This window comes from Colossoma macropomum, unplaced genomic scaffold (assembly GCF_904425465.1).
Source record: "Colossoma macropomum unplaced genomic scaffold, Colossoma_macropomum, whole genome shotgun sequence".
Lineage (NCBI taxonomy): Eukaryota > Metazoa > Chordata > Actinopteri > Characiformes > Serrasalmidae > Colossoma > Colossoma macropomum.
Genome location: NW_023494794.1, coordinates 21,680,416 through 21,705,551, shown reverse-complemented (window position 1 = coordinate 21,705,551; position 25,136 = coordinate 21,680,416). Strand labels below are relative to the sequence as shown.

Genomic DNA, 25,136 nt, shown 5'->3' with positions numbered 1-25,136 from the left:
AATGCAAACAGAATGTAAACAGAATGTAAACATAATTGTGTAATTGTTTTGTAATTACATTATATTTGAGTAGTATGTAAAACCAAATGTAATAACCAATCTTCCATAAATACCATTTTCCCCTCATTTGTATAATTTCTTGATATTGAAAAAGATGTAAAAGTCAGAAAGTTGGAAGTGCAGACTTCGATAAAGATCGATAAAGAATGTAAATTGAATGTAAATGCAATTGTGTTGTCATAATTTAAATATGTATGTAATTACATGCGTAATTACACAATTACATTTGAATAGCTTGTAAAACCAAATGTAATAACTGATCTTCCAAGCAGCAGAGACTCAAACCAGTTGATAAAGAATGTAAATAGAATGAAAACATAATTGTGTAATAGATATGTAATTACATTTTATTTAAATAGTACATAAACCAAAAGTAATAACTGAACTTCCATAAAAACAATTCTTCTCCCCATTTTTGTAATTTCTTCATATTGAAACAGATGGAAGTGTTGAGACTTGATCCGATCGATAAAGAAAGTAAATTGAATTTAATGCCATTGTGTAGTTATTATTTAATTATATGTTTAATTACACAGTTAAATTTGAATAACATGTAAAACCAAATGTAATAAATGATCTTCCAAGAATGTCAGTGGTAGAAACTCAAACTTGTTGATAAAGAATATAAACAGGCTGAAAACATAATTGTGTAATTGATATTTAATTACATTATATTTGAGTAGTATAGAAAACCAAATGCAATAACTGAACTTCCATAAATACCATTTTTCCCCAATTTGTATAATTTCTTGATACTGAAACAGATGGAAAAGTCTGAAAGTCTGAAACTTTAACCAATTGATGAAGAATGTAAATTGAAAGTAAATGTAATAGTGTAATTATTATTTTATTACATGTCTTATTAAATGTGTAACCTAAAAAGTATAAAATCATACATAATAACTGAAATGTCAAGGGTTAATTTGACCTTCGTATTCGTGTATTAGCACTTCTGTAGTTATTTGCTTCTTTATCCATTCATGAATGCTCTCATACACAGCCATATGCAAAAGTTTGGGTACCCCAGTCAAATCATGTATTAAATGTATTGTTGATTTTTTTCAAAGTAAAAATAATGCACATCCTCAGCAGAGAGCACACTTCTAAAATCTCAACACAAAATGTGCCTTGTGAAAATGTTATAGTACATTTTATATTTTATGTCTTATTTTTTATGATAAAGAAATTGAAAGTGTCGCTAAAATGTGCAGGAAAATGTCATATTTATGTTTGTTCTCAAACTTTTGCACACGACTGCAGATTGAGTCTCTTCTCTCTCGCTCCTCTCACAGAAACAGAGCCTTCAGGGACAGACCCGGCTGAAGATGTTAGCCCTGACTGGTCCAGACGTAAGCTGATGCAGGATGGAATCGAGAACCACACTATAGAGCCGCCTCGAGCAGGTGAGAGAAACGCCTGCGCTGCTGCATCACAGCCGTATCATTTTTATCCCACTGTGAAAGTCAAGCCTGAGAAGAGAAACCGCACAAAAAAAGGCACATCGTCTGTCTTGGCTTCTGTCTGAGTGCTGCTGGTTGGAGTGTTCGCTCTGTGTGTGTGTGTGTGTGTTTTGGATTATGGCAGTAAATTAGGAGGCAAACAGTAGTCACACGGACTCTTCAAACTTATAAGCTCAGTGAAGTAAACTTGGCCTTTGTACAAGAGAAAACTCTGTAGAGTGGCTGTAGGCGCTCGCCAGACATGTGCAGCAGAAGAGACGAGGGAGAGAGAAAGATAAAGTAAACAGAGTGAGGGATGAAGGAGGCGACAGAGGGATAGAACAAAGCAGGTACGCTCCTTAGAGGTGCCACGAGGCTTCAACATATATAAACTGAATTAAAAAACACAGCCACAACCGGCAGTGATCATTATTTTTTAGTTTTTTAGTTGCGTACACTGTTAGAAATAAAGGTTCTGTGCAGTTATGTTTTTCATTCATCAAGGTACAAACAATGTAAATGTTCCCTCAAAGGTACAACAGTGGTTTTAGGGTCCAGTTGTGAACCTTAAATACGTTTTTCCAGGTGAAAAGTACAGATTTGTACCTTTTTATAACCAAATGTTTTAAAATAGAACAGTAAAATAAAAAGCCTGGAGACGAGACGGGGTGTGTGGAGTCAGTACAACTTAGAAAATACCATTTCAGTGGATTATGGAACAATTATGTTCCCTGACTAAAGGGTCATGAGATGTACCTTTGAGGGTCCCACCCCCATGACAAGAGGGGACTGCCCCAGTGACAGTTTACTACCTTTTTTCTGAAAGTGTAGAGGCCAAGAGGACATACAGAGAGTGAAGAAGTCAGAAAGTAGGTTCGGTAAATGTAGAGGTTTAGTGCAGTTAATCGCGATTCATCGTATTTGTCTTACACTCTCCAAAAAGAGGTACTCAGCTGTCACTGGGGTGGTACCCCTCTTGTCACTGTGGTTGTTGTCTCAAGGGTACATCTCAGCACCTTTAGTCAGGGAACATAATTGTACTATATTCCAGTGAAAGTTTATTCTATTATTCTGTTTTAAAACATTAGCTTATTTACAAATATATACAAATACAATACAAATTTTCCCTGAGAAAAACGTATTTAAAGTGCTCAGTTCGATGTTAAAACCATTATTGTACCTTTGAAGGTAAATTTACATTGTTTCTACCATGATGAATGAAAAATGTACCTGCACAGAACCTTTATTTCTGACAGTATATGTGCCCTAAAGATTTTTTTTTTTTTCCATTTAAAAGCAAAGCCTTGTGTTATAGCTATACAATAAGCGTCATCGGAATGGATGTATAACTTTCAGTAATTCAGTAACATTATTTCTTTATGATGTGAAGGCATGTGAACATAAAAATCATGTGAACCGAGCTTCCAATTTTCATCACCAGTGAGAGCAACAGTGTCGGCATGTTTTACCGTTTATATGAATCTTTCTGTTGAATTGCTTCACTGAGTTCAAAACCCATTTTGAACTTTTAACTGACTTGGACTTCAGACTAAAATCTTTTTGCTTTGAGTGACTCTGTACCTTCATTATGTTCTGCCTCTATTTGCCAAATGTTTCAGTAGTGACTGTTTCAGTAGTGACTGTTTCAGTAGAGACAATTTTAGCTCATTTTGAGCAGAACCCAAAAAGTTTTATAGATTATTATTAGTAGGGATGTAACAATACATTGTGACATTGTGATATCATTGAGATGCATTGTACAAAACGGACATTATCCATTATTATTTGAATACATTGTAAATTGGATAAGTGTAGTTTGACCAATGTTTTGGAATTAGTTTGGCACAGCTGACATAAAAATATAATACCACGATATGAGATACATATAACAATATTTCATTTTCTGAATTATTTTTATTGAGTTTATTTATTTCTGTATACCTGTTTTGGTCCCTCACTTGAACTATGTTTTTTTTCCCTTCAATGACATTGATGGAATATATTTTGATGGAAATGTGTATGATGTACAAACCTGGAAGCAAATTTGATTTTTTTCTTCAAAGCTGAGCGAGCAAGTCGTGTTTGTTGTGTTTAGATGCTATTTTGAATGCTGTTCTCGATAATTTGATGTCTAGAATGAACTCACAGCAGGAGGTTCTCACCCCTCCCCTCTCTCCCCTCATAGCTCACTAGCAGCTCAACACAGAGTCACAAAGAGCCAACAGTGTCCTAGTTCATCTGATAGCACAAACATGGGGGAAGACATTTTATTTTATTATATAAATTAAAAAATATCCACGACACCAGCAGAATGGCCGCTAGGGGGCGTGCAGAAAGAGGTAAAGTACATGATGTCCACGATACGCTTAGAAAAGCATATTGTGATGTAATTTATCGAGTACCGGTGAATATAGCCATAATGCTAACCCCTAGTATTAGTGATTGTTAATAAGACTTTTATTCTGTCACAGTGGTATGCGAGAGAAAAAGGTCTGGAACAGTGTGTACTTGTAGTGTACGCTGCTCACAGACTGCTGATTGGCAGATGAGTCAAACACAGCCTTCCATGCCATCTTCCAGTTAGCTTAACAGAGTCAAGCAGGGCCTTTAACTGAGTGAGTTATTGGATCTCTAATTCATACAGTGATCAGACTGCAGTGATATTGCACCCCTGAGCACAGAGTAGATGACAGTCCACACTGTCTCTCACTCTGTAATTCAGCTCCTCCACAGAGATTACTCGCCCAGGAGGTCAATTTGCAGCCTGACCAAAAGAGACTAGTGAAGCTCATCAAATGAGCGTTTTTAGCTGGCGGCTATCGCCCGCGCCCCTCTGCACATACGAAATGAGACCGCAGCCTCTTTCCTTTTCACCCCCTGCTGGACACGAGCGCCGCTGATTATGCAATCAGCCCGTGCTCAGACGAGCTGCTCCGCCGTCGAGGAATCCGGTCTGGATGAGACGAGAGGAAGAGGCTGATCCTCTTCTGCTTTTTTCTGTCTTTATTTCCCCTGCCCTTTTTTTCTCTCCCTCTTACGCTTCCTCCCTCTCTTTCGCTGTTCCTTAAAAAAGAAGGAGACGGCAGCCCCCGTCTTCAGGCGAGCACCCTTTGAGGCCAGCGTTGCTAGGCAACTGAATGCTAAATTTTGGAAATGTGTGTGTGTCAGGAGCTGTGTAAGAACAGAGACTGAGGAGAGAGAGAGAGAGAGAGAGAGAGAGAGAGAGAGAGAGAGAGAGAGAGAGAAGGAGAGAAAGAGGGAGAGAGAAGGAGGAAGAGAGAGAGGGAGGAGGAGAGAGGGAGAGACAAAAAGCGACAGAAGGAGAGAAAGGGGAAGAAAGAGGGAAGAAGGGAGAGAGGGAGGAAAAGAGAGAGAGGGGTGGGGAGAAAGAAAAAGGGAGAGAGAGAGAAAAAGAGACAAGAGAGAAAGAGGGAGAGAGAAAGAGGGATAAAAGAGAAGTAGAAAAAAAGGGTGAGAGAGAAAAGAAAGAGATGGGGAAGGAGGAGGAAAGAGAGAGAAAGAAGAGAAAGAAAGATGAAGAGAGAGAGAAAAAGAGGGAGAGAGAAAAAGAGAGGGAGAAAGAGAAAGAGGGAGAAGGAGAAAGGGAGAGATAGAAAGAGGGATAAAAGAGAAGTAGAAAAAGAGGGTGAGAGAGAACAGAAAGAAAGAGGGAAAAGGAGAAACAAAGAGAGAGAGAGAGAAAGGAGAGAAAGAAAAAGGGTGAGAGAGAGAGGCAGAAAGAGAGAGCGAGAGAGAAAGTGCAGAGAGGGACAGAAAGAAAGGAGAGAGAATGAGTGAAAGAGAGAGGGATAAAAAGAAGGAGAAAAGGGCGAGAGAGAGAGGGAGAAGGAGAAAGAAAGAGAGAATTATAGAGAAAAAGGAGAGAAGGAATGAGGGTGAGAGAGAGAGAGAGAGAGAGAAAGAGAGTGAGAAGGAAAAAGAGGGAGAGAGAAAAAAAGGAATAAAAGAGAAGGAGAACAAGAGGGTGAAAGAAGAGAAAGAGAGAGGGAGAACGAGAAAGAAAGAGGGAAAGGAGAGAAAGAAAGAGGGTGAGAAAGAGAAAAAGAAGGCAGAAAGAGAAAGAGTGAGAGGGAAAAGAAAGCGAGAGAGAGGAGAGAGACAGAAAGAAAGGAGGGAGAGAAAGAGGGTAAAGAGAGAGAGAGAGAAAGAGAAAGAGTGAGAAGGAAAAAGAGGGAGAGAGAAAGAGGAATAAAAGAAAAGGAGAATAAGAGGGTGAAAGAGAAGAGAAAGAGAGAGGGAGAACAAGAAAGAAAGAGGGAAAGGAGAGAAAGAAAGAGGGTGAGAAAGAGAAAAAGAGGGCAGAGAGAGGAAGAGTGAGAGGGAAAAGAAAGCGAGAGAGAGGAGAGAGAGAAGGAGGGAGAGAGAGGGTAAAGAGAGAGGGGGCGAGCGAGGAGAGGGAGAGAGAGGGAGTGAGAGAGAGAGTCTGCAGCGAAATAAATAAATAACGAGAATAAAAGGGAAGGTGCTATTTTTAGACGTGTCAATAACGATCGCTCAGCGGGGTTTTTATGCGTTCCTTTGTTTGTGTTGGCCATCAAGAAAAGGCATTTTTGCTGGAATCGATGATTTTTTCCGTTGGGGATATTTTGGTGTGTGTTTGGGGAAGGCAGTGAGAACGGGAAGCTGGCACAGCGTCTCATAAAAATGTTCTTTCTTCGGAGCCCTCCGTCGTCAGGAGAGCAGTTCATCACTCCTGTCAAATAATATTAAACGAATAGGCTGATGCTTATGAACAGGGGGTGGTCTTTCAGGCTCCGAGAATTTGGCCCCACCATGATGCTGTCACAAACAGATCCTCTTTTTATTAGGGCTGCGTTCAGGAGCGAGTGATGGAGGGAGCCAGTTTATTACCCAGAGTTTATTCCAGCTCGTCTTAACGTGGGTGATGTTTTTACCTGACATCACCTTTAATCTGGCAGAGAGTGAGAGACGGAGATAAAGCTCGTTTTTGATTGTGTGGCGCTGTGGTGGTGGTGGTGGGGGGGGGGTGTCTGGGTGTACCTGTGCTTGCCTAAACTTCAGCTCCTTCCCCTCCTGATCCAGCTGCGCTGTCTGGCCTGCGTCGTGCGAGCTTACTCTGCTGCATGGTGTCATATGACGTGCTTGGAGGGGGAGGAGATCTGTGTTCTCCTGCTCATCAGTAAGAGAGAGTACACACACACACACACACACACACACACACAAACACACACACACAGGCCCTCTTGTCCATATATTTATATATGTATATGGACAAAAGTATTGAGACACTTACACATTACACCTATAGTACCTTTTATGACTCATTCTGAATCCATAGGCATTAATATGGAGTTGGCCCCCCTTTGCAGCTATAACAGCTTCCACTCTTCTGGGAAGCTTCCTACAAGATTTTGCAGTGTGTCTGTGGGAATTTTTGCCCATTTATCCAGAAGAGCATTTGTAGGTCAGACACTGATGTTGAATGAGAGGGCCTGGCTCGTAATCTCTGTCCTAGTTCAAAAGTGTGGGTTGAGGTCAGGGCTCTGTGAGGGCCAGTCAGGATCTTCCACAACTCACCCAGCCATGCCTTTATGGACCTTGCTTTGTGCACTGGGGTTCAGTCATGCTGGAACAGAAAACTGTTCCCACAAAGTTGGAAGCATACAATTGTCCAAAATGTCTTGGTCTGCTGGAGCATTAAGATTTCCCTTCACTGGAACTAAGGGGTCTAGGCCACCCCCTGAAAAACAACCCCATATCATCATCCCTCCTCCACCACACTTTACAGTTGGCACAATGCAGTCAGGCAGGCAACGTTTTCCAGGCATTCGCCAAACCCGGACTCGTCCATCAGACTGACAGATAGAGAAGCATGAATCATCACTCCACAGAATAGGTTTCCACTGCTCCAGAGTCCAGTGGTAGGTACTGTAGGCTTCAGCACTTGGCAGCTTCGCTCTGTGAGTTTGTGTGGTCTAGCGCTTCGTGTCTGAGCTGTTATTACTCCTTGGTGCTTCCTTTTCACAATAATAGCACTTACAGTTGTCCGGGGCAGATCTAGCAGGACAGAAATTTCACAAACTGACTTGTGGCAGAGGTGGCATCCTATGACAGTGTCATGTTTACAGTCACTGAGCTCATCAGTACGACTCATTCTGATGCCAGTGTTTATCTATCGAAACTGCAAGGCTAAGTGCTTAATTTCATTCACCTGTTAGCAATAAGTGTGGCTGAAACACCTGAACTCAATAATTAGGAGGGCTGTCCCAATACTTTTGTCCACATATATGCATATATATATATATATATATATATATATATATATATATATATATATACCCAAATAGGACAGTGCAGAAATAAGTACAACTAGAAATAAGTATCCACTAAATATTATTTTTTCAGTGTTTAGTGTATCTATCTGTCTATCTACCTATCTATCTATCTATCTATGTATCTATCTATCTATCTATCTATAGCTCTATTAACAATCTACCCATCTATTCAACAATCTGTTTGTTCATCTCACTTGTAATGCATCCAATTCTGAGAGGCGTAGATACAGACATTCTTAGCTAGCGGGTGCTATTTTAGGACAAGGGCCCGTTTCCTATTGGTGCCGTTAAATCAGTTCACATTATGCATAAACACTGCAGAAATTATGTAACTATGTAAATTGATAAAACTACATAAACAAACACAGCATCATAAAGTTGGTGCATTCCACTCGGAACAGTTTGTGCCTGCGTATGAGAGCATGCAGAGCCCATCCCTCCATATTTAACACAACCCTGCTTCAGTGCGTTGCCTGATAAAGACAGACCTCATTGTGATGCAATATGTAATTCTGCTTGTCTGCTTGTGATGATTAGTAGAGACTGACAGATGTGTCTGTGTTTGTGTTATATTTGAGTGTTTGGCCATCGTGATTTGTCAGATCACACACACAGTACAGAATGGGAAAAGCTGTTTCTGAGCCGGTCCGTGCACATATTATGGGTTTTTGTGACTTCTTTTCAAGTTCACTTGTGGACTGGCGCTGTCAGTCAATAGGCATGTTTGCTGCTAAGACCAGTAATGAAGCAGTAACTCTCCTAGAGTCCCTGGTGACATATACTGTATGCTTTGAAATTCCTCTTCTTTAATTTAAAAGGAGTACTTTAGAGGTTTCAACCTCATTTCTTAAAGCCACACTTTATATTGTAAGATCTTTTGCCACAGACAGTAATGCCATTGTGTTTTGTGCTTAAAAAAGAATAGGAAACTGAATGAGTCGAAACACGGTTAAATTAGAAGCCTATGGGCAGAATTCAATACCCAAGTCAGTAAATGTTTACACGTTTTGATGAATTCTTGAGTCCATGGTATTTTGGTGTATTTGTTTTTGGTTTTTTTTCCGGGACTAATTTTCCACAGAAAGTGTTTTCATGGATTCCTACCTGATCACGCATGGACACCAGAGAACCGGAACAGAAATTCAGACCTCTTAAACTCTTAAACTCTTATATAGATCGATGTAAATGTAATTCATTATGTAACAAAATTTTTAGTATCGTAATTATTATTAGGTAAGTTCATCAGGTACCAGTAGGTCCCTGACCATGGTGTCGTCTGGCTGAATTAGGCTGCTTCTCAGATGGAACGAGAGGAAACTGAACCGTAACAGTGGATCTGGTATACACGTTAGGCTAAGGCTAACCCCAAAAGACCGGCCATTCCTTTATGTACTCTGTCCCAAAAACAAAGTGAACTACTTCAAATGAAACAGACCAGACAGCTGAAGATGATCGAGAGTCTGCTGCTTTTCCTTTTTATTTGAAACATGACTAAAACATCCCTGACTCAGCCATTCAGCGAAAGAGGTTAGCGTTAGCATGGTTTGCACTGTTTGTACATTGCAGTATCTGTGCTTATTTGTGGCATACCGGTATAACAATTATGACAAAAAACTCGTACCTGATGAAAATTTTCAATCAGTAAGCTACCCACCACCAGGCTGAATTGAAAAAAATCACTAGTATTTGTTACACTGCATCATAGAAAAGCATCAAGAAAGCACCCAAGACAACAGGAAACACATGAAATTTTAACAGGGCAGTAAAATGTGACGTGTGTTTTGCTGTTTTTGTGATTAAATATAGTAATACTTTGCTTCTAAGAACATATGGCTTAACGTGAGCATGGTCAGGACATTTAATGAGAAGTTAGCGATGGTGTGGCTAAGTGTAAGTAAGTAGGCTAACTGCTGTAGCTGGTGTTAGCTAGAACAAAAAGAAGTAAATACATTTCTGTCTTCTAAGTTTTACCTCGATAAACAAACATGTTGACATCATCTCCTGAGGATAAAAATACTGGTGTAGAAGCCCACGAGCTGCTGTCTACCACTAGTTAGTGCTAGCGCTAGCTTTAGCTCACTTGCTCATCTGAAGGGGCAGCATCAAGACTTGGCTTATCTGTAAACATACACACAGACATTCGCATTAGGTGTCTGCCAACATACTTGCATGTAACGTGAATGATACCATTCACGTTATCCAAACCAGAATGTACAGAAAACAGAGATGGCAGTCCTGCATTTTTCATCTCTCAATCCAGGAATGTTGTTGTAATATTTTGAAGATGGGTCGTGGGAATGTTGCACCTCGTCTGCTAGCCAATTCACAAACTGCTCCATTTGATTTGATGCTAGTTTGAGTATTGTTTGGGTCTTGTCCTGCCCCAAATGCTATGCTTACCCATGAACCCCTTCTCTGTGCAGATACGTTAATGTACATCTTCATAAAAGTGTAAGTCAGTCTTGGTTCAACAAGAAAACCTGGGGCCTTATTACAGAAACCTCTTCTGTTTAGTCACCATGACAACTTTGGTTAGGACTGAATTTAGGACAGAAGCTATTACAGAATAACAGATCTTAACTTCATAATCTTATCATTAACTCCAGATAAGAAAACAGTATTACAGAAACATCCTAACTAGACTGAATTTCCTAAATTCTGTCCTAATTTTAAAACAGCCTCAGAGCTTCTTAACTTCTGTTTTAACTGTCTGTTTCTATTGTTTTGTGCAGTGACAGGCAGCATAGTTCACTAAAACTGGCATAATGACGCTACATTTATCCACATCGAAAACTGTGACGTGAGCGTTTATTTTAATCAGCGTTTTAAAACCCCAGACACTGCAGACTCGATCTCCACCATCCTTTGTTTGTTAATGTTGATGAAAACTCATCAGATGAAATATTATAGTGATGGTGGTGAATAATGAGGAGACAGAGCTGAACGTGTATCTGTTTATTAGGAGGAATAATGTTAGCACGCTCGGCTAAAGTGTTTGGGAAACTGAAGCTGAAACTGGAGAACAGCAACACTGAAGAACAGCACAAAGCACTGACACGATATTCTTAACCTCCAGTTTATCACGCTTTAGTTTTGTTTGACCTTTTTTACCTCAGTAATCGTAGTTAGCTGCTTGGCTAACTAGCTTGATCACTTCACGTGTTTATGTTTCAGCTGTGCACGTATGGTCGGTTGCTAGGCAACAGACATGACAGTTGATTGTTGACTTCAATCAAGTAAGTTAAGATTTCTTAGTTTTGCGATAAAATGCTGTAAGATAAGATCCTTAAATTAAGATAAGATTTGTGTCTGTAATACGAATTTGTGAAAAATCTTATCTTGACCCATCAGATCTTAAGTTAAGACAAAAAGATGTTTCTGTAACACGGCCCCTGGTTTTAACTTGAAATTACCTATTTTTTTAATAGTAAAACGTAAAATTTACGTCTCTGTAAGCTGCTAAATATTAGTTAGTGCTACTGATTTTTGGCCTGCTTTGCAGTTTTGCACCGGTTTATCCTGTTTGTGTATTGTGAGTAAGAATTATCATATGTTCACGTCAGTCAGAGCCCTTTTTGGTCTGTTTTTCCCCCATGGATACATTTTTGAACACTTTAACGTTTCGCACACTGTTCTGAGCAATAGCACACTATTTGTTTTGACATTGGTTATGACATGCTAATATCAACTTTAAACATACGGGCTCAAGCAGAGCCATTCTGAACGCTCCTTAAGCAGCAACCTCTTTCTGTAAAGGTCAACTTTTTCCAGACTGCAGATCCGGAGAGCTCCAGCGTCCTAATGCGTGTGTTTAAAGGAAGTGTATTGGAGTGTCGCATGTGCTGTGGAGCAGGATTTGTTTGTGTGTGTGAGTGAATGTGTGTGTGTGTGTGTGTGTGTGTGTGTGTGTGTAGCAGCAGGATGTTGCGGGGGTTTTAGTGCGTGTATTGGTGCTGACTCTCTGCTGGGGTTGGAGACGGCCGAGCCGTGTTTTTAACTCGATAGCTTAGCTGGACTCCAAGACATCCTGCAGACTCTGCAGTCAATAACACTACATTCTCTCTCTCTCTCTCTCTCTGTCTCTCTCTCTCTCTCCCTCTCTCTCTTTCTCTCTCTCTCTCTCTCTCTCTAGCTTTCTCTCTCCTTTTCCCCTCTCTCTCTCTCTCTCTTTCTCTCTCTCCCTCTCTCTCTCTAGCTTTCTCTCTCCTTTTCCCCTCTCTTTCTCTTCCTGTCTCTCTCTGTCTTCTCTTTTCCTCACGTTCGCTTTCTCCCTGACTTCTTTCTTCTCTCTTTCTCTGGCTCTGTTTTGTCTTTATCTCTCTCTCTCTCTTTCTTCCCTCTCAGTCTCTTTATAAGTCTCTCACTCACACTTTCACTCTTTCTTTCTTGCTCTCTCCCACTCTTTTACTTCTCTCTGTCATACTTACTCCCTTCTCCCTCTCTTTCTCTCTCTCTCTCTCTCTCTCTCTCTCTCTCTCTCTCTTCTTTTCTCCTCTCTTTCTCTTCCTGTCTCTCACACCCTTTCTCTCTTTCAGTTTCTCTCTGACTTACTCTTTTCTTTCTTCACTTTCTTCTCTCTTTCTCTTTCTCTGGCTCTGTTTTGTCTTTATCTCTCTCTCTCTCTTTCTTCCCTCTCAGTCTCTTTCTGTGTCTTTCTCACTCACACTCTCACTCTTTCTTTCTTGCTCTCTCCCACTCTTTTACTTCTCTCTCATACTTTCTCCATTCTCTCTCTGTCTCTCTTGCTCACACTTTCACTCTTTTTTCTCTTCTCATTCTTTACCTCTCTCACACTTTCCTCTCTATCTTCTCATTCACTGCCTCTCTCTCATTCTCTACTTCTCTCTCTTTTCTTTCTCTATTCTCTCTCATTCTGTTCTGTTTCTCCCCTTTTGTCTCTCTTTATTCTCATTCTCTCTCATTTCTCTGTCTTTTTCTCACTCACACTCTTCTCTGTCTCTCTCACGTTCTCCATCTCTTGTCTCACATACTCTCTCACATACACCCACAGAAAGATAAACTCTCTCTCTCTCCTTATCACACATTCTCACTCTTTTATAGGCACTTTCACGCAATCTCTCTCTCTCTCTCTCTCTCTCTCTCTCTCCCTCACACAGAAACAGCAGTGCAGTACAGATGGATCATCTGTACTTAGTCTGGTGTTATTTTTGCTCTGCGTTATTAACCCCCCCACCCCGCACATACCCGATTATAAAGAGTGATATCGTAAGTCACTCAGATTACACCACACGACATCACAGCTCCTTGTTGACCCTCACCCAGGACTCATGATTGGATCAGTTGTGAAACGAGTGAGGGGGAAAAAAGCTCGAGCCTCAGCTCGCTGTGGTCAAAGGCATTGTAAGCAAGACTCGGAGCCGTCGTCATGGTTACAACGAGTGCCCTCCCACCCATCGCTGGGGGCTATGGACATGTGCAGCTGCACTGTGGCCAGACCAGCCTCTGGTTGGCTGTGCAGTGGTCACTTCTGCTTCTGATTGGGTCCTGGAGCACAGTGGGCGGATCTAGAGGCCCTGGCCGTAGGGTGAAAGGTCGTTGTGATGTGTATGAGCTCTGACAGGTTTGGGCTGGGGTGGGCACTGACTACAGATGTTTCAGAGGTTTTCTTTCTTTCTTTCATTTGAACATGAATAATAATAATAATAATAATAATAATAATAATATTAATAATAATATTAATAATAATAATAATAATAATAATAATAATAATAATAATTTCTTATTAACATTTCTTCTGAAATCAATTGATAAGGAGTTTGTCATCCATTTGCTACAGTCACAGCCTCTACTCTTCTGGGAAAGCTTTAGACTGGATGTTGGAACATTGCTGTGAAGATTTGATTGCATTCAGTCTCAAGAGCATTAGTAAGGTCAAGTACTGACGTTGGATGATCAGTTCTGGATCAGTTCTGATTAGCTTCATCACTCCAGAGAACGCAGTTCCACTGCTCCACAGTCCAATGCTGGGGGGGGCTTTACACCCCTCTAGCAGATGCTTGGCTTCAGGCATGGTGACCTTAAGGTCACCGCACACTGGACACGCAGCGCAGCATCCAAAAATTCAAAACCATTGCTTTTAATAAAGGTGCACACACAAACACCGACCACTCAGCAACTTCCAGCCAGCACTGCTCCTATTCTCAGAGTGCCACAACGTGCCACAACGTGCCACTCAGTCTCTTGTTATTACTGCATTAAGTTAAACAAAACAAGACCACAAATATCAGTAGGAGGAGAGATGTGGCTTGAAATTCACACAGGCAGTAAATCTAAGATCAGTAGCCTCTTTCCCTATTGGCCATTTTGGCTGTGGAATGCACACCAACTCAGATATTTTTGATTATTCTAATCAAATCATATTTTCCTTGTAACTCTGTTATTAGACTAACTAGGACAGTGTTGAGTCTCTGTGTGTGAAATGCTGAGACTCTGTGTTGAGCTGCTAGCAAGGAATGAGGGTGAAAGAGGGGGAGTGAGTACAACACCACACCTCTCCACAAACACTGCAAAAAATGAAAGTCAGTAAAAACACTTTGATAAATGTTAACTTGCTTGTTTACCTACGAAGATGGAAATTCAGTTTGTTTCCATTGTTATTAATCATACACATTTCCATTAAATATGTTCTATTAATGTTAAGAAGAGCATGAAAGCAAGATTTAACTGAAGGACCTCCAAAACACTTTGCAACTTTTAACTTGTAAGATAGAGGTGGACTCTACAACTGAATAGAGGTAACTCTACAACAGAATAGAGGTGACTCTACAACTGAATAGAGGTGACTCTACAACTGAATAGAGGTAACTCTACAACTGAATAGAGGTGACTCTACAACTGAATAGAGGTAACTCTAAAACTGAATAGAGGTGACTCTACAACTGAATAGAGGTGACTCTACAACCAAATTGAGGTGACTCCACAATCATATAGAGGTGCAAATTGGTATCTGTTTACAACCAAATAGCGGTGGACTGTACAACCGAATAGAGGTGACTCTACAATTAAATATTTGTGGTCTCTACAACTAGAGCTGGACGATATGGCCAAAAATGTTATCATGATAAACAAAATTCATATCGTTCGATATTGACATACCGCGATAAATGTCAAAGCATTATTTCTTTCAAGTTTGAAGGCTGATTTCTGCTCCTGGGTGGTTAATTGCTGTTTTAAACTATCCTTTATGTTCAGAACATGACAAACACTGAAGCAGTGGAACATTTCACTAATCTGTCATGGGAGAGTGGGAGAAAGTGTCTGGTGAGCTGTTTTTACCAGCTGGAAAAGCACGGCTATTTTTGTAATAGTTAATAATTTAAGAAAGAAAACAGATTATTTTTAGCTGGTGCCGAGCGCTCGGCTACCCCGTTACAAATGACATCTCACTATTCAGACACCAGCTAGGGGCGACTGGATTTCTCTATACTATCGTAATAGTTTAAGGGGTGAACCGCAAAATATTAACACCAGACAAACAGAGTCCTCTTTTTAGGAACGTTTAAACTGAAAGCGGTGCTTTTGTGTCTTGTTTGATCTACAGTATCATCAATTCTCCGTGTTTTGGAGTGACAGAGCGCTGCTTCAAGTTAGCCAGCTGCTAAAACAACTAGTCTGGAAAGATAGCGCTCTCTCGCTCTCCAATGCGCTCTCTCGCTCTCCAACAGCTTCCTCAGTTTACTTTCGTTTAAATCAGGGCTGTAATTTACATGAACCCACTTTTTTCTTTCTTTCATTTTCGGTGCTTGGGAATGCACTCATACTAAATTATGACTGTCCGAGCGCTGTAACAGCGCTGTAGTTGTGAGGATTGTGATTATGATTTAACGCTGCTAAAGCTTGTTAGGATATACAGAAAGAGGTGAGTTCGCTGTAGGACGGTACAGTTACACCACTGACCTCGTCACTCACACTCGGTCACAGGAGAACAGATCGCCAGTCGCTCCACTCAAACAGGGAATGTATAACTCCGCGTTTCAGCCATTGCTAAAGACTCATCTTACTCGTGGCCCCCTCCCTCTCTAAATCATGTCGGAAAAACTCAGAAGTGCGCCCTCTCCTGGCGACAGCACAGTAGTGTCGCTTTCCTTGCAGTAGAAAACGACACCAAGGCTTTCGCTGAACGTGGAAGTGTGAGAATGGTGTATTATATCGAACATTTATCGAACATGTCGTATCGCTCTATCAAGGAAAAGTTATATCGCGATAATTATCGTTATCGTTTTTTTTCGCCCAGCCCTATCTACAACCATATACGGTTAACCCTACGACCAAATAGAGGTGACTCAACAACTGAATAGAGGTGGACTCTACAACCTCTATTCAAATAAGGGTGGCTCTATAATCGAATAGAGGTTACTCTACAGCTGAACTGAGGTGACTCTACAACTGAATAAAGATGACTTTACAATTAAATAGAGGTGAATTCTCCAACCCAGTAGAGGTGGACTCCATAAATCGAATAGAGGTGACTCTACAACCGAATAGAGGTGAACTCTACACCTGAATAGAGATGACTCTACAATCGAATAGAGGTGGACTTGACAACTGAATAAAGGTGACTACAAGTAAATAGAGGTGGACTCTACAACCTAATAGGGGTGGCTCTATAATCGAATAGAGGTGACTGTACAACTGAATAGAGGTGACTGCAAGTGAATAGAGGTGACTCTACACCTAAATAGAGGTGACTCTACAACTAAATAGAGGTGACTCTATAACTGAATAGAGGTGGACTATATGACGAAAATGGAGGCACAAATTGTATCTGTTTACATTTCTATGGAGCAGGTTATTTGTTTCGCCTTTTCTGTGTCAACACTTAGCGGCTGCTTGAATCCTGTGGGGAGAAGAAGCTGCTGAGACTTGTGTTTTCTCCATGAGGCTGAAGTTGAGTTCTGTTTTCCAGCTTCTTATTTAATTGTTTGATTTTCTGATGTAACTGCTGCTCCATTTGTGGTAGAACAGACAATCTGAACAAGAAGCTGGCTAACATTAGCAGCCCATTTTCTCCTCACTCCAGTAACTGACAGATTTGGGTGATGTCTTCACAAACGAGTTAGCATATTTGAAGTATTAGCACAGGTATCTGATCCATGCATTAAGCATTGTCGGCATACTTGTCACGGTTTAATCTACCGCACTTTGTCCAGCGTTATTGTACTCAATTGAGAAGCTTTGCTATTTCAAACAACTTGGCTAATCAACCATCCAAGGGAGGCTGTCCAAAACATTTTTCTAGTTCTAGCTCTAGTGGTCACCTTAAAGGTCACATACTTTTGGACGTATAGTGTGTATACCTTCAAAGAGCAATATTTTCCAATGGGACCTTTGAACTCTTTTCTCTCGGCCTACCTCTATACTGTCTTATGTACTCTTCCTCTCTCTCTCTCTCTCTCTCTCTCTCTATCTCTCTCTCTCTCTCTGTTAGTTCTCCTTGTCTCGACCAGAGCAGTTTTACACATAGCTGTTTCTCTCTGTCGTACTCCGTCTCTCAAACTCTCTCCTGAGAGCTGGTGAGGAAAAATAAATATTTTTAGCCATTGCGCTTCTGAACTGCCTGTCATCTCTCTCTCTCTCTCTCTCTCTCTCTCTCTCTCTCTCTCATCCTTCCTTTTTTTCAACATGTAATAAATCAAGTCCATGGGAAAAGCACGTCTCCCCACCCAGTTTCTCACTCTTCCACTTGGCCGCCATTGGCTCCCCAGCACAGCCCATCAACAAACCGCTGCCCCCAGGGAGAGGGTCTCCATGGCAACTGCCTGCACCGAAGCCACTCGTCAAAACCTTCATTGGCGCCCGGGGTTTCTCGGCCCGAGCCCGGGACTCTGAGCCCGGCTTACAGCGCAGGGGAGAAATGCGGGAGAGAGAGAGAGGGAGAGAGAGAGAGAGAGGAAAAGGAAAAACAGAAAAATGCTGAGAGAGAACAAGAAAGAGAGGCAGAAATTGGAGAGACAGAGAGAGGAGGGGACGAAAGAGATGGAGAGCGAAATAGAGAAGTGTAGTGGAAAAAGAAAGAGTACAGGGGAAAAAAGACAGAATGTAACAGTGATAGGGAAGAAGAAAGGTATAGAAATTTAGAAAGAGAGGAAGAAAGGTAGGCAGAAGAGTGTAGTGGGAAAAAGAAGAGTGGAGAGAAGAAAAGAGAAAGAGTAAAAAGAAAAAGGCAGAGAAATTGAGGGAGAGAGAGGAAGAGGAGTATCGTGGAAAAAGGAAGAGTAGAGAAAAGAGATAGAAAAAGAGTGAAGGGGAAAGATGAAAGAAATGGAGGGAGAGAGGAAAGAGGGAACAAAGAAAGGAAAGGAAGAATGCAGGGAAGAGAGAGTAACAGAGATAGAGACAAAAGAGCGAATGAGCAGCGTAGAGTGAAGAAAAAAATGTGAAAGTGAAGAGAGAAATACAGAAGTGGAGAGAGAGAAAAAGGGAAGAAGTTTGGTGGAATGGGAACAGTGTAGGAAAGAAGAGAGACAGTAGCAGTGAAGAAAAGGGGAAAAGACAAGTGGGGAGAGAGACGAAGAAAGAGGGAATGGGGAGTGAACATAAAAAGACAAGTGTAGAGAAAGGAAAGAAAGACTGAGGAGTGTAGTGGAAAGAGGAAGAGTAGAAAGAAGAAGAGAGGCAGTATAACAGTGAAGGGGAAAAGGCAGAGAGAGATACTGAGAAAAAGAGAGAGAGACAAAGAGACAGAGTGAGAGAGACAGAAAGAAAGACAGATAGTGAGAGGAAGGGAGGAAGGGAGACACAATGGGAGAAAAGAGAGAGATGGAGAAAATAAAGGAAGACAGACAGTGAGACAAAGAGAGAATGAGAGAAAAGAGAGATGGGGGAAGAAAGAAAGAAAGAAAGAAAGAAAGACAAAGAGAAAGAATAAGAGAGAAAAGAGAAAGAGAGAGACAGGGAGAGAAAGAGAGACAGAATGAGAGAGAAAAGAGAGACAGGGAGAAAAAGAAAGAAAGACAGAGACAGTAAGACAAAGAGAAACAGAATGAGAAAAAAGAGCGAGAAGAAAGAGAAAGAATGAAAGAGAGACAGAGAAAGAATGAGAGAAAAGAGAAAGAGAGACAAAGAGAGACAGAATGAGAGAGAAGAGAGAAAAACAGGGAGAGAAAGAGACAGTGAGAGTAAGAGAGACAGAGAATGAGAATGAGAGAGAGAGACAAGGAGAAAAGAAAGAGGGAGAAACAGAGAGCGAGAGAAACAGAGCAAAAATAGAGAAAAATGAGAGACAGAGAAACAGAGAGAGCAAGAAAGAGAAAGAATGAGACAGAGAAACAGAGAGAGTGACAGAAAGAATGAGAGACAAACAGAGTGAGAGAGAGAACAATAGAGAGAGAGAGAGACTCAAACTCTAATAACTTGAGCCTGTGTGAGTGTAAACACCTCCATACAAGTGTGTATGTTTAAACCCTGGATTACTGTGTGTGTGTGTGTGTGTGTGTGTGTGTGTGTGTGTGTGTGTGTGTGTGTGTGTGTGTGTGTGAGTGTGATAAAACAGTAGGGGTGTAAATGCGTCGTGATGTGTCAGTCTGTAGGAGTGTTATAACTCTATCAGTTTGGAATGCTGGGATGTGTCGCTCAGGGTGTTTGATACAGCACAGTGTCGTCCCAATACGTTTCCAATACAGGAAACATTAATCAGTACCTGAAGATCCACCTGTTGGATCCTTCGTTGCCATGGAAAACAAAGACACATTTCTCGGCCGAATATGAAGGAGCCTTCGAAATGGGACAGCCTAGTTGCGCCGCTGTGACGCAATCAGCCTTCAAATACAGCCTCTGAAGGATGCAGCCCCTAAATTAGGACCCCTAAATTTAGACTGCTGCAGTAGTCTTTCTGTTTCTTTCTTTGGACTAAACAGATGATAAACTCGTATGATGCAGGCTCTTCACTGCCTCCTGGTGGAGTAGAATTCAGACTTCAGAGTCCTTCTAAGAATGCATAGCGTTAGAGACCAGCTAATTTGCATATTGAAAATGCTATTTGAACTTCTAAGCTTTCATGACTATTGTAATATTCGTAAAGGCTTTTAAATAAAACCCTTTTAGAAGCCTAAGTAAACCTATTTTTGTACATTAGCTGTGCTTTGTTACTCTGGGATGTCCCTTCACTTTTTAATCAGAACCTCTTTTAACAACAAAAAAACAGAAATATTTTTATTGTACAAAATAGTAAAAGCAAAACTTAACAACCTGTGTCGGTATTGCTTTTTGGCTAAATAGCCACATTTATGTGCAGCCTAATAATCCATTAATAATCCAACTATTAGCTACTAGCTAGGCTGGCAGGCAGTGTTCAAGGTTAAACGGTGAATTTGCAGTTATAGTCCAGCGTTTATGACCATTTATTGTTAAAACAATGATGAGCAGAACTTTATTTTACTGCGAAGCAGGATTATTTTATTCTTCCCTAAAAATCTAATTCTGCACTAATTCGGCACAACAGGGCAGTAAAAGAGCCACATATGTCTCCGGAGCTGCATGTTGCCGACCCCTGGACTAAACAGGTGAGAAACTCTGACCAAAATGTTAGACGCTGGCCCTTCACTGCCCCATATAGTATAGAGTTCAGACATATCATGGTTCTTGGGGGGGGATATATTAGAGACGAGATGGTTTGCATCAAGAATGTAAACTTTCCTGAATATTTGAGTATCTGAAAACTCTGATTCATCCATGCTTGAAGGCACCAATGCTAATGTTCCAAGATTAAGAGAGCATAAGCCTCTTTCTCCACTCCAGTGTTTCCAAGATGAAGGATGAGACCGCATACGTACACAATCCGAAGATAATGCTCGTCTGTAATACTCTCTGTTCACATATACACCTACTATAGAGCGCATGACATCTGCCCTGTATACGTCTTCAGGATCAGGGAGTAATATCCTTCATCTCTGGAGGCAGGAGACAGGATTCTTGTGCGTAAGTGAGGGAGGCGCCAGTGGCGTGACGATGCAGCCTCATTATGTGTGTGTGTGTGTGTGTTTGAGCCTCCGGTGGCGTGGTGATGCGCCGTTGCTAAAAATAGACAGGGCTCTCTCCAGTCGTTAAAGTTCATTTTCCCCTCTGCCTGACTGCTGTTCTAACCTGCACACACTGGCATCTTCAGACTCCCGCTGTGCTTACACTGGAGACACGACAACACACATACACACACAGGAATGCATGCGCTCGTACACACATCTACCTACGAGAGCACCTGAGCGAGACGTGCAATCTAAGATAATTCAATTTCGGATCATGCAGTCTAGCTGAGGCGGCGGACCGCTTTGAAGCTGATTTCATTAATTAGACTGATCTCATTACTTAACCACATCAGTCACAGCATGATTTAATGACAGCGCTGTGAAGATTGCTCATGATCTGTAGATATTCTTTAGCTGTCTGAGTATTTTGCTGCGTAGATGCAAATTCGATCTGCCCTGATTTGAGAGGAAAATCGTCATTATGCCCAAAATAGATACAGAAATAGGTTCTGGACATGAAGTTGTAATTATGCATTATGCACTAGGCCATTTTACTCTAAGATATCAAGAGCTGTAAGTAGGGATGTGCAATGATATCAGACTCATATCAGTATCGGCAGATAATTGTTGAAAAAATGTGTCAGTGTCAGAGCAATGCTTAGACTTAGTAATGTAGGCAGAAATTTGATGACACATTTATTGTATATCAGATCAGCAGAATGGTAATTTTTGCAGCTAGACATGGCACTGATCCAATACTGACTATCAACAGAAAATGGTTAGATTTTATCGGTCAGCACTGAAGGTGTCAGTATCTGTATCAAAAAAGAAAAAGTGTTTTTGTGCCATCTTTAGCTAAAACATTTATTATATTTCTTGTCATACGTTATGTTTCTATATAATGCTAATCCATGTGGATCCCAGTACCAGTTTCTATAGTCTATAACTGTGTAAGTGTCATCAGCTTCGACAGATATGCACATCAAAAATAACGGATACTGTCCCAATCTGTCATATCTGTGCATCCTTAGTTATTACTTAGTTATAAGTTATTACTGTCATTTTCCTTTACATTCTTTTCAATACAGAAACAATGTAAATTGTAAATTGTACTCAGTAATTAATACACACACACATTTTCTAAATCACTTAACCTTCTGGGTCGCGGGGGTCGCTGGAGCCTATCCCAGCAGTCATTGGGCGAAAGGCAGGATACACCCTGGACAGGTCGCCAGTCCATCACAGGGCATCATTAATTAATACATTCATTATTGATTAATTAACTAAATAGTTACATTTGCATTCAGTTTCTATATCCACAGGAGCTACTACCTGTTTTGTGGCAATGAGGAAGATAATTTAGAAGTAAATTTCGACTGGAATTCCTCCTCCCACTCCCACTGCTGCTATATCAATGATCAGATCCGTGCCAGACTCAGTATCTGAATTTACATTAGAAAAAAAATGTGGCGTGTGGGTTTGGCTGGCTGTTTAATGATAGGGGAAACGCTGAAATTTGAATAATACAAACTAATGCTGTTTGTTTTTGCAGTGTGTCATGCGACATATATCTTGCTTGGCGATATGACATCATCTGCCCATTTAACATGCCCTTGTCCACTCTTCCTCTTTTTTAGAGATCTTTTAGAGATTCTCTAACATAAGAGGAGTTGTTTGGCTTTGTGGAAAAGAATAACGACTGGTTTGGCCAATCAAATCAGACTTTGCAAGTTAGAAGCCAATCAGAAGTCACTGAAGCTCTTTCAAGTGTCACAACAGTTTCCTTCAGCAACGGAAAAACAGGTTATACATCAACAACATCCAAAAACGCCACCGACTTCTCTGGGCTAAAGCTCATCTGAGAAAGACTGACGTGGAAATGTGTGCCGTGGGCTGACTAGTCCGCCTTTGTTTTTGGAAATAATGGACGTTGCGTTCTCTGAGCTAAAGAGGAAAAGGACTGTCCTGACTGTTACCAATGCAAAGTTCAAAAGTCAGCATCTGTCATGGTATGTGGGTTTGTTAGTGAGTAACTTACGCATTTTGGAGAAACATATGCTGCCATCTAGATGACGTCTTTTTCAGGGGCATCCCTGCTTGTTTCAGCAAGACAACACCAAACCACATTCTGCATGTATTACAACAGTGTGACTTTACAGTAAGAGAGAGCAGGTGCTAGACTGGCCTGAATACAGGACAAAAGCATTTGCAAATCATTGCTGTCTGTTTTTATTTACATTTTTCCTGTTGGCTGATTGGCTTTGTAGTTTAGAACCTCAAGCCTATCAAATCAAGTAATATGGTTTTCAGTGTTAAGCATTTTAAAGTACTTTCCTGCTATGGCTTTAAAAAGCTTTGCCTTTTTGGGTTTGAAAAGGAAAATGCGTCAGATCGCAGTGATTTCTGGGCAAAGTCTGCTGCTGAGGTCAACACTTTTGTTCACTCAGTCCCTCACCCCTCCAAGGGCTCATCTAACTCATCTAACTTGAGCTAATAAAGTAAAGGAACGGCCCTTAAGATGGCCTCGGGGGTCCCCTGAGGGGAAATGACAAGGCCAAGTAGACAAGGACTTCTTAAAACCAATATTGAAATGGGCGGTAGGGGAAACACTGAGAAGTAAATTTGGATTTAAATGATGCACATTATCACTGTTTGTCTTTGAAATGCGTCATGCTTAGCAATACGTCATGTTTCCAGTCCTAGGGGCAGCTGATATAGCGCAATCCAACATACCTCAGGGTAGTCATTTGAGCGTTCCGCTGCACCGAGTGTGCGAGGATTACGCTATGTATAAGGGTAATTGGCTGTCATTCTGTCTTTCTTTTTCAGCCATCCATGAATTCCCTGAAGACATCTTTACCAAGGAGCAGCGGAAGAAGGGGGCCGTGCTGCTTCATGTGCTGTGTGTGAGTGAAACACACGCTCACTCGCTCTCGCACACACAAGAGTGTCAGAAAAAGACCCTCCATCATCAGAGATTACATGGTTGACCTTTCAGTGCGTACAGCATAATGGACAAGCTATCATATCCCAACAGACGGTGCTAAGCCATTGTTACGGCACTTTTGATTGACGCTAAGCAAAAAAAGACGCAATTGACCAAAGACCAATTGCTTTGCAGTCCCCACTCTATTATCATGGAATGATGGACGTTGAACCGTCCTCTTCTGTTTTACTTGTTATCTTATTATTTTTTCCACTTTCATTCTGAGCCCCATTTCATTTCTGCATGGCCCGATTCTCTCCCACTCCCCCTCAATCTCACTCTCTCTCTCTCTCTCTCTCACCTCCAGGCCATCTACATGTTCTACGCTCTCGCTATCGTGTGCGATGACTACTTCGTTCCTTCCCTGGAGAAGATCTCCGAGGTGAGAAGTGGCACCTATCAGGCACTCCCGGAAGGGCGGCGTATGTCGCGTCCGCACTAAGTGATGACAGCCCAATTTGTTCCTGCTCAATGTTAGCGCCACGGTGTCACGAACTCTCATTAAAGGTCTCGATAACGAGGCACATCTAGGAAGTGCGTTTTCCCTTCGGATTGGGCCTCCTTGCTTTCCCTACGGCGCCTGAGACTTTTAAACTGGGGCTTTTCAACCTTCAGATAAAGCTGCCTTTGTGGGGAGTGACTGCTCTAAAAGGAGCTTAGCCAAAGAAATGGGATTGAATCGAATCATAATCCCATGAGATATGTACCTCATTCTGTAGTGTCCGGATGCCGTTCCTGAGGGAGAAAAAAACTGAGCCTATATTACCTGACCTAGATTTCATTCGTCTAGTAAGTTTAGGATGATTACGAAGATTAAACTGTCTTAATTGCATACTCATCTGTAGCGTTCCTCTTCATCTGCTTCAGAATCTGCACCTCAGTGAGGATGTGGCCGGAGCCACCTTCATGGCTGCGGGAAGCTCCGCCCCTGAGCTCTTCACCTCCCTCATTGGTCAGTTCCGGGATTGCTTCTCTATCTACCCATTACGATTGGTTATGTAGTGAGCTTGGTTACAAATGTCATGTTACGTGAGTATAAACCAACACTCTAGTGGTTAAAAGGTTCTTAACACTTCTAGGAAATCAGGCCACAGATCTGAGTTTATTTTTTAATTGCTTGTCAGAAGCCCATGAGATGTCAGCTTAGCCTTCCTAGTATATTTGCACAATAAAATGTGGGGGAAAAGCATGTAGGGGTGCACTGAAAGTTATTAGACCACAGCCTGCCAGAAGTGATTCGTCTGCATTCAAATTCGTTTCAATATCTGTAATTAACTCCAAGTGCTGAGCAGTTTAATTAATTAGCAGTTGGTGAAACAGCATCTTGGCCATCCCAGATTTAGCTCTGAGCTTT

General features: G+C 41.3%; 1 protein-coding gene across 1 annotated transcript in view; it reads left to right on the top strand.

Moving 5' to 3' along the window:
• The window catches only part of LOC118814799 (sodium/potassium/calcium exchanger 3), a 62,568-nt gene that overhangs the window by 16,641 nt on the left and 20,791 nt on the right, over positions 1-25,136 (top strand). The window contains exons 2-5 of the mRNA XM_036580584.1: positions 1,353-1,463; positions 23,626-23,702; positions 24,090-24,164; positions 24,650-24,734. Of these exons, the coding sequence (XP_036436477.1) occupies positions 1,353-1,463; positions 23,626-23,702; positions 24,090-24,164; positions 24,650-24,734 (348 nt within the window). The remainder of the gene's footprint in view (positions 1-1,352; positions 1,464-23,625; positions 23,703-24,089; positions 24,165-24,649; positions 24,735-25,136) is intronic.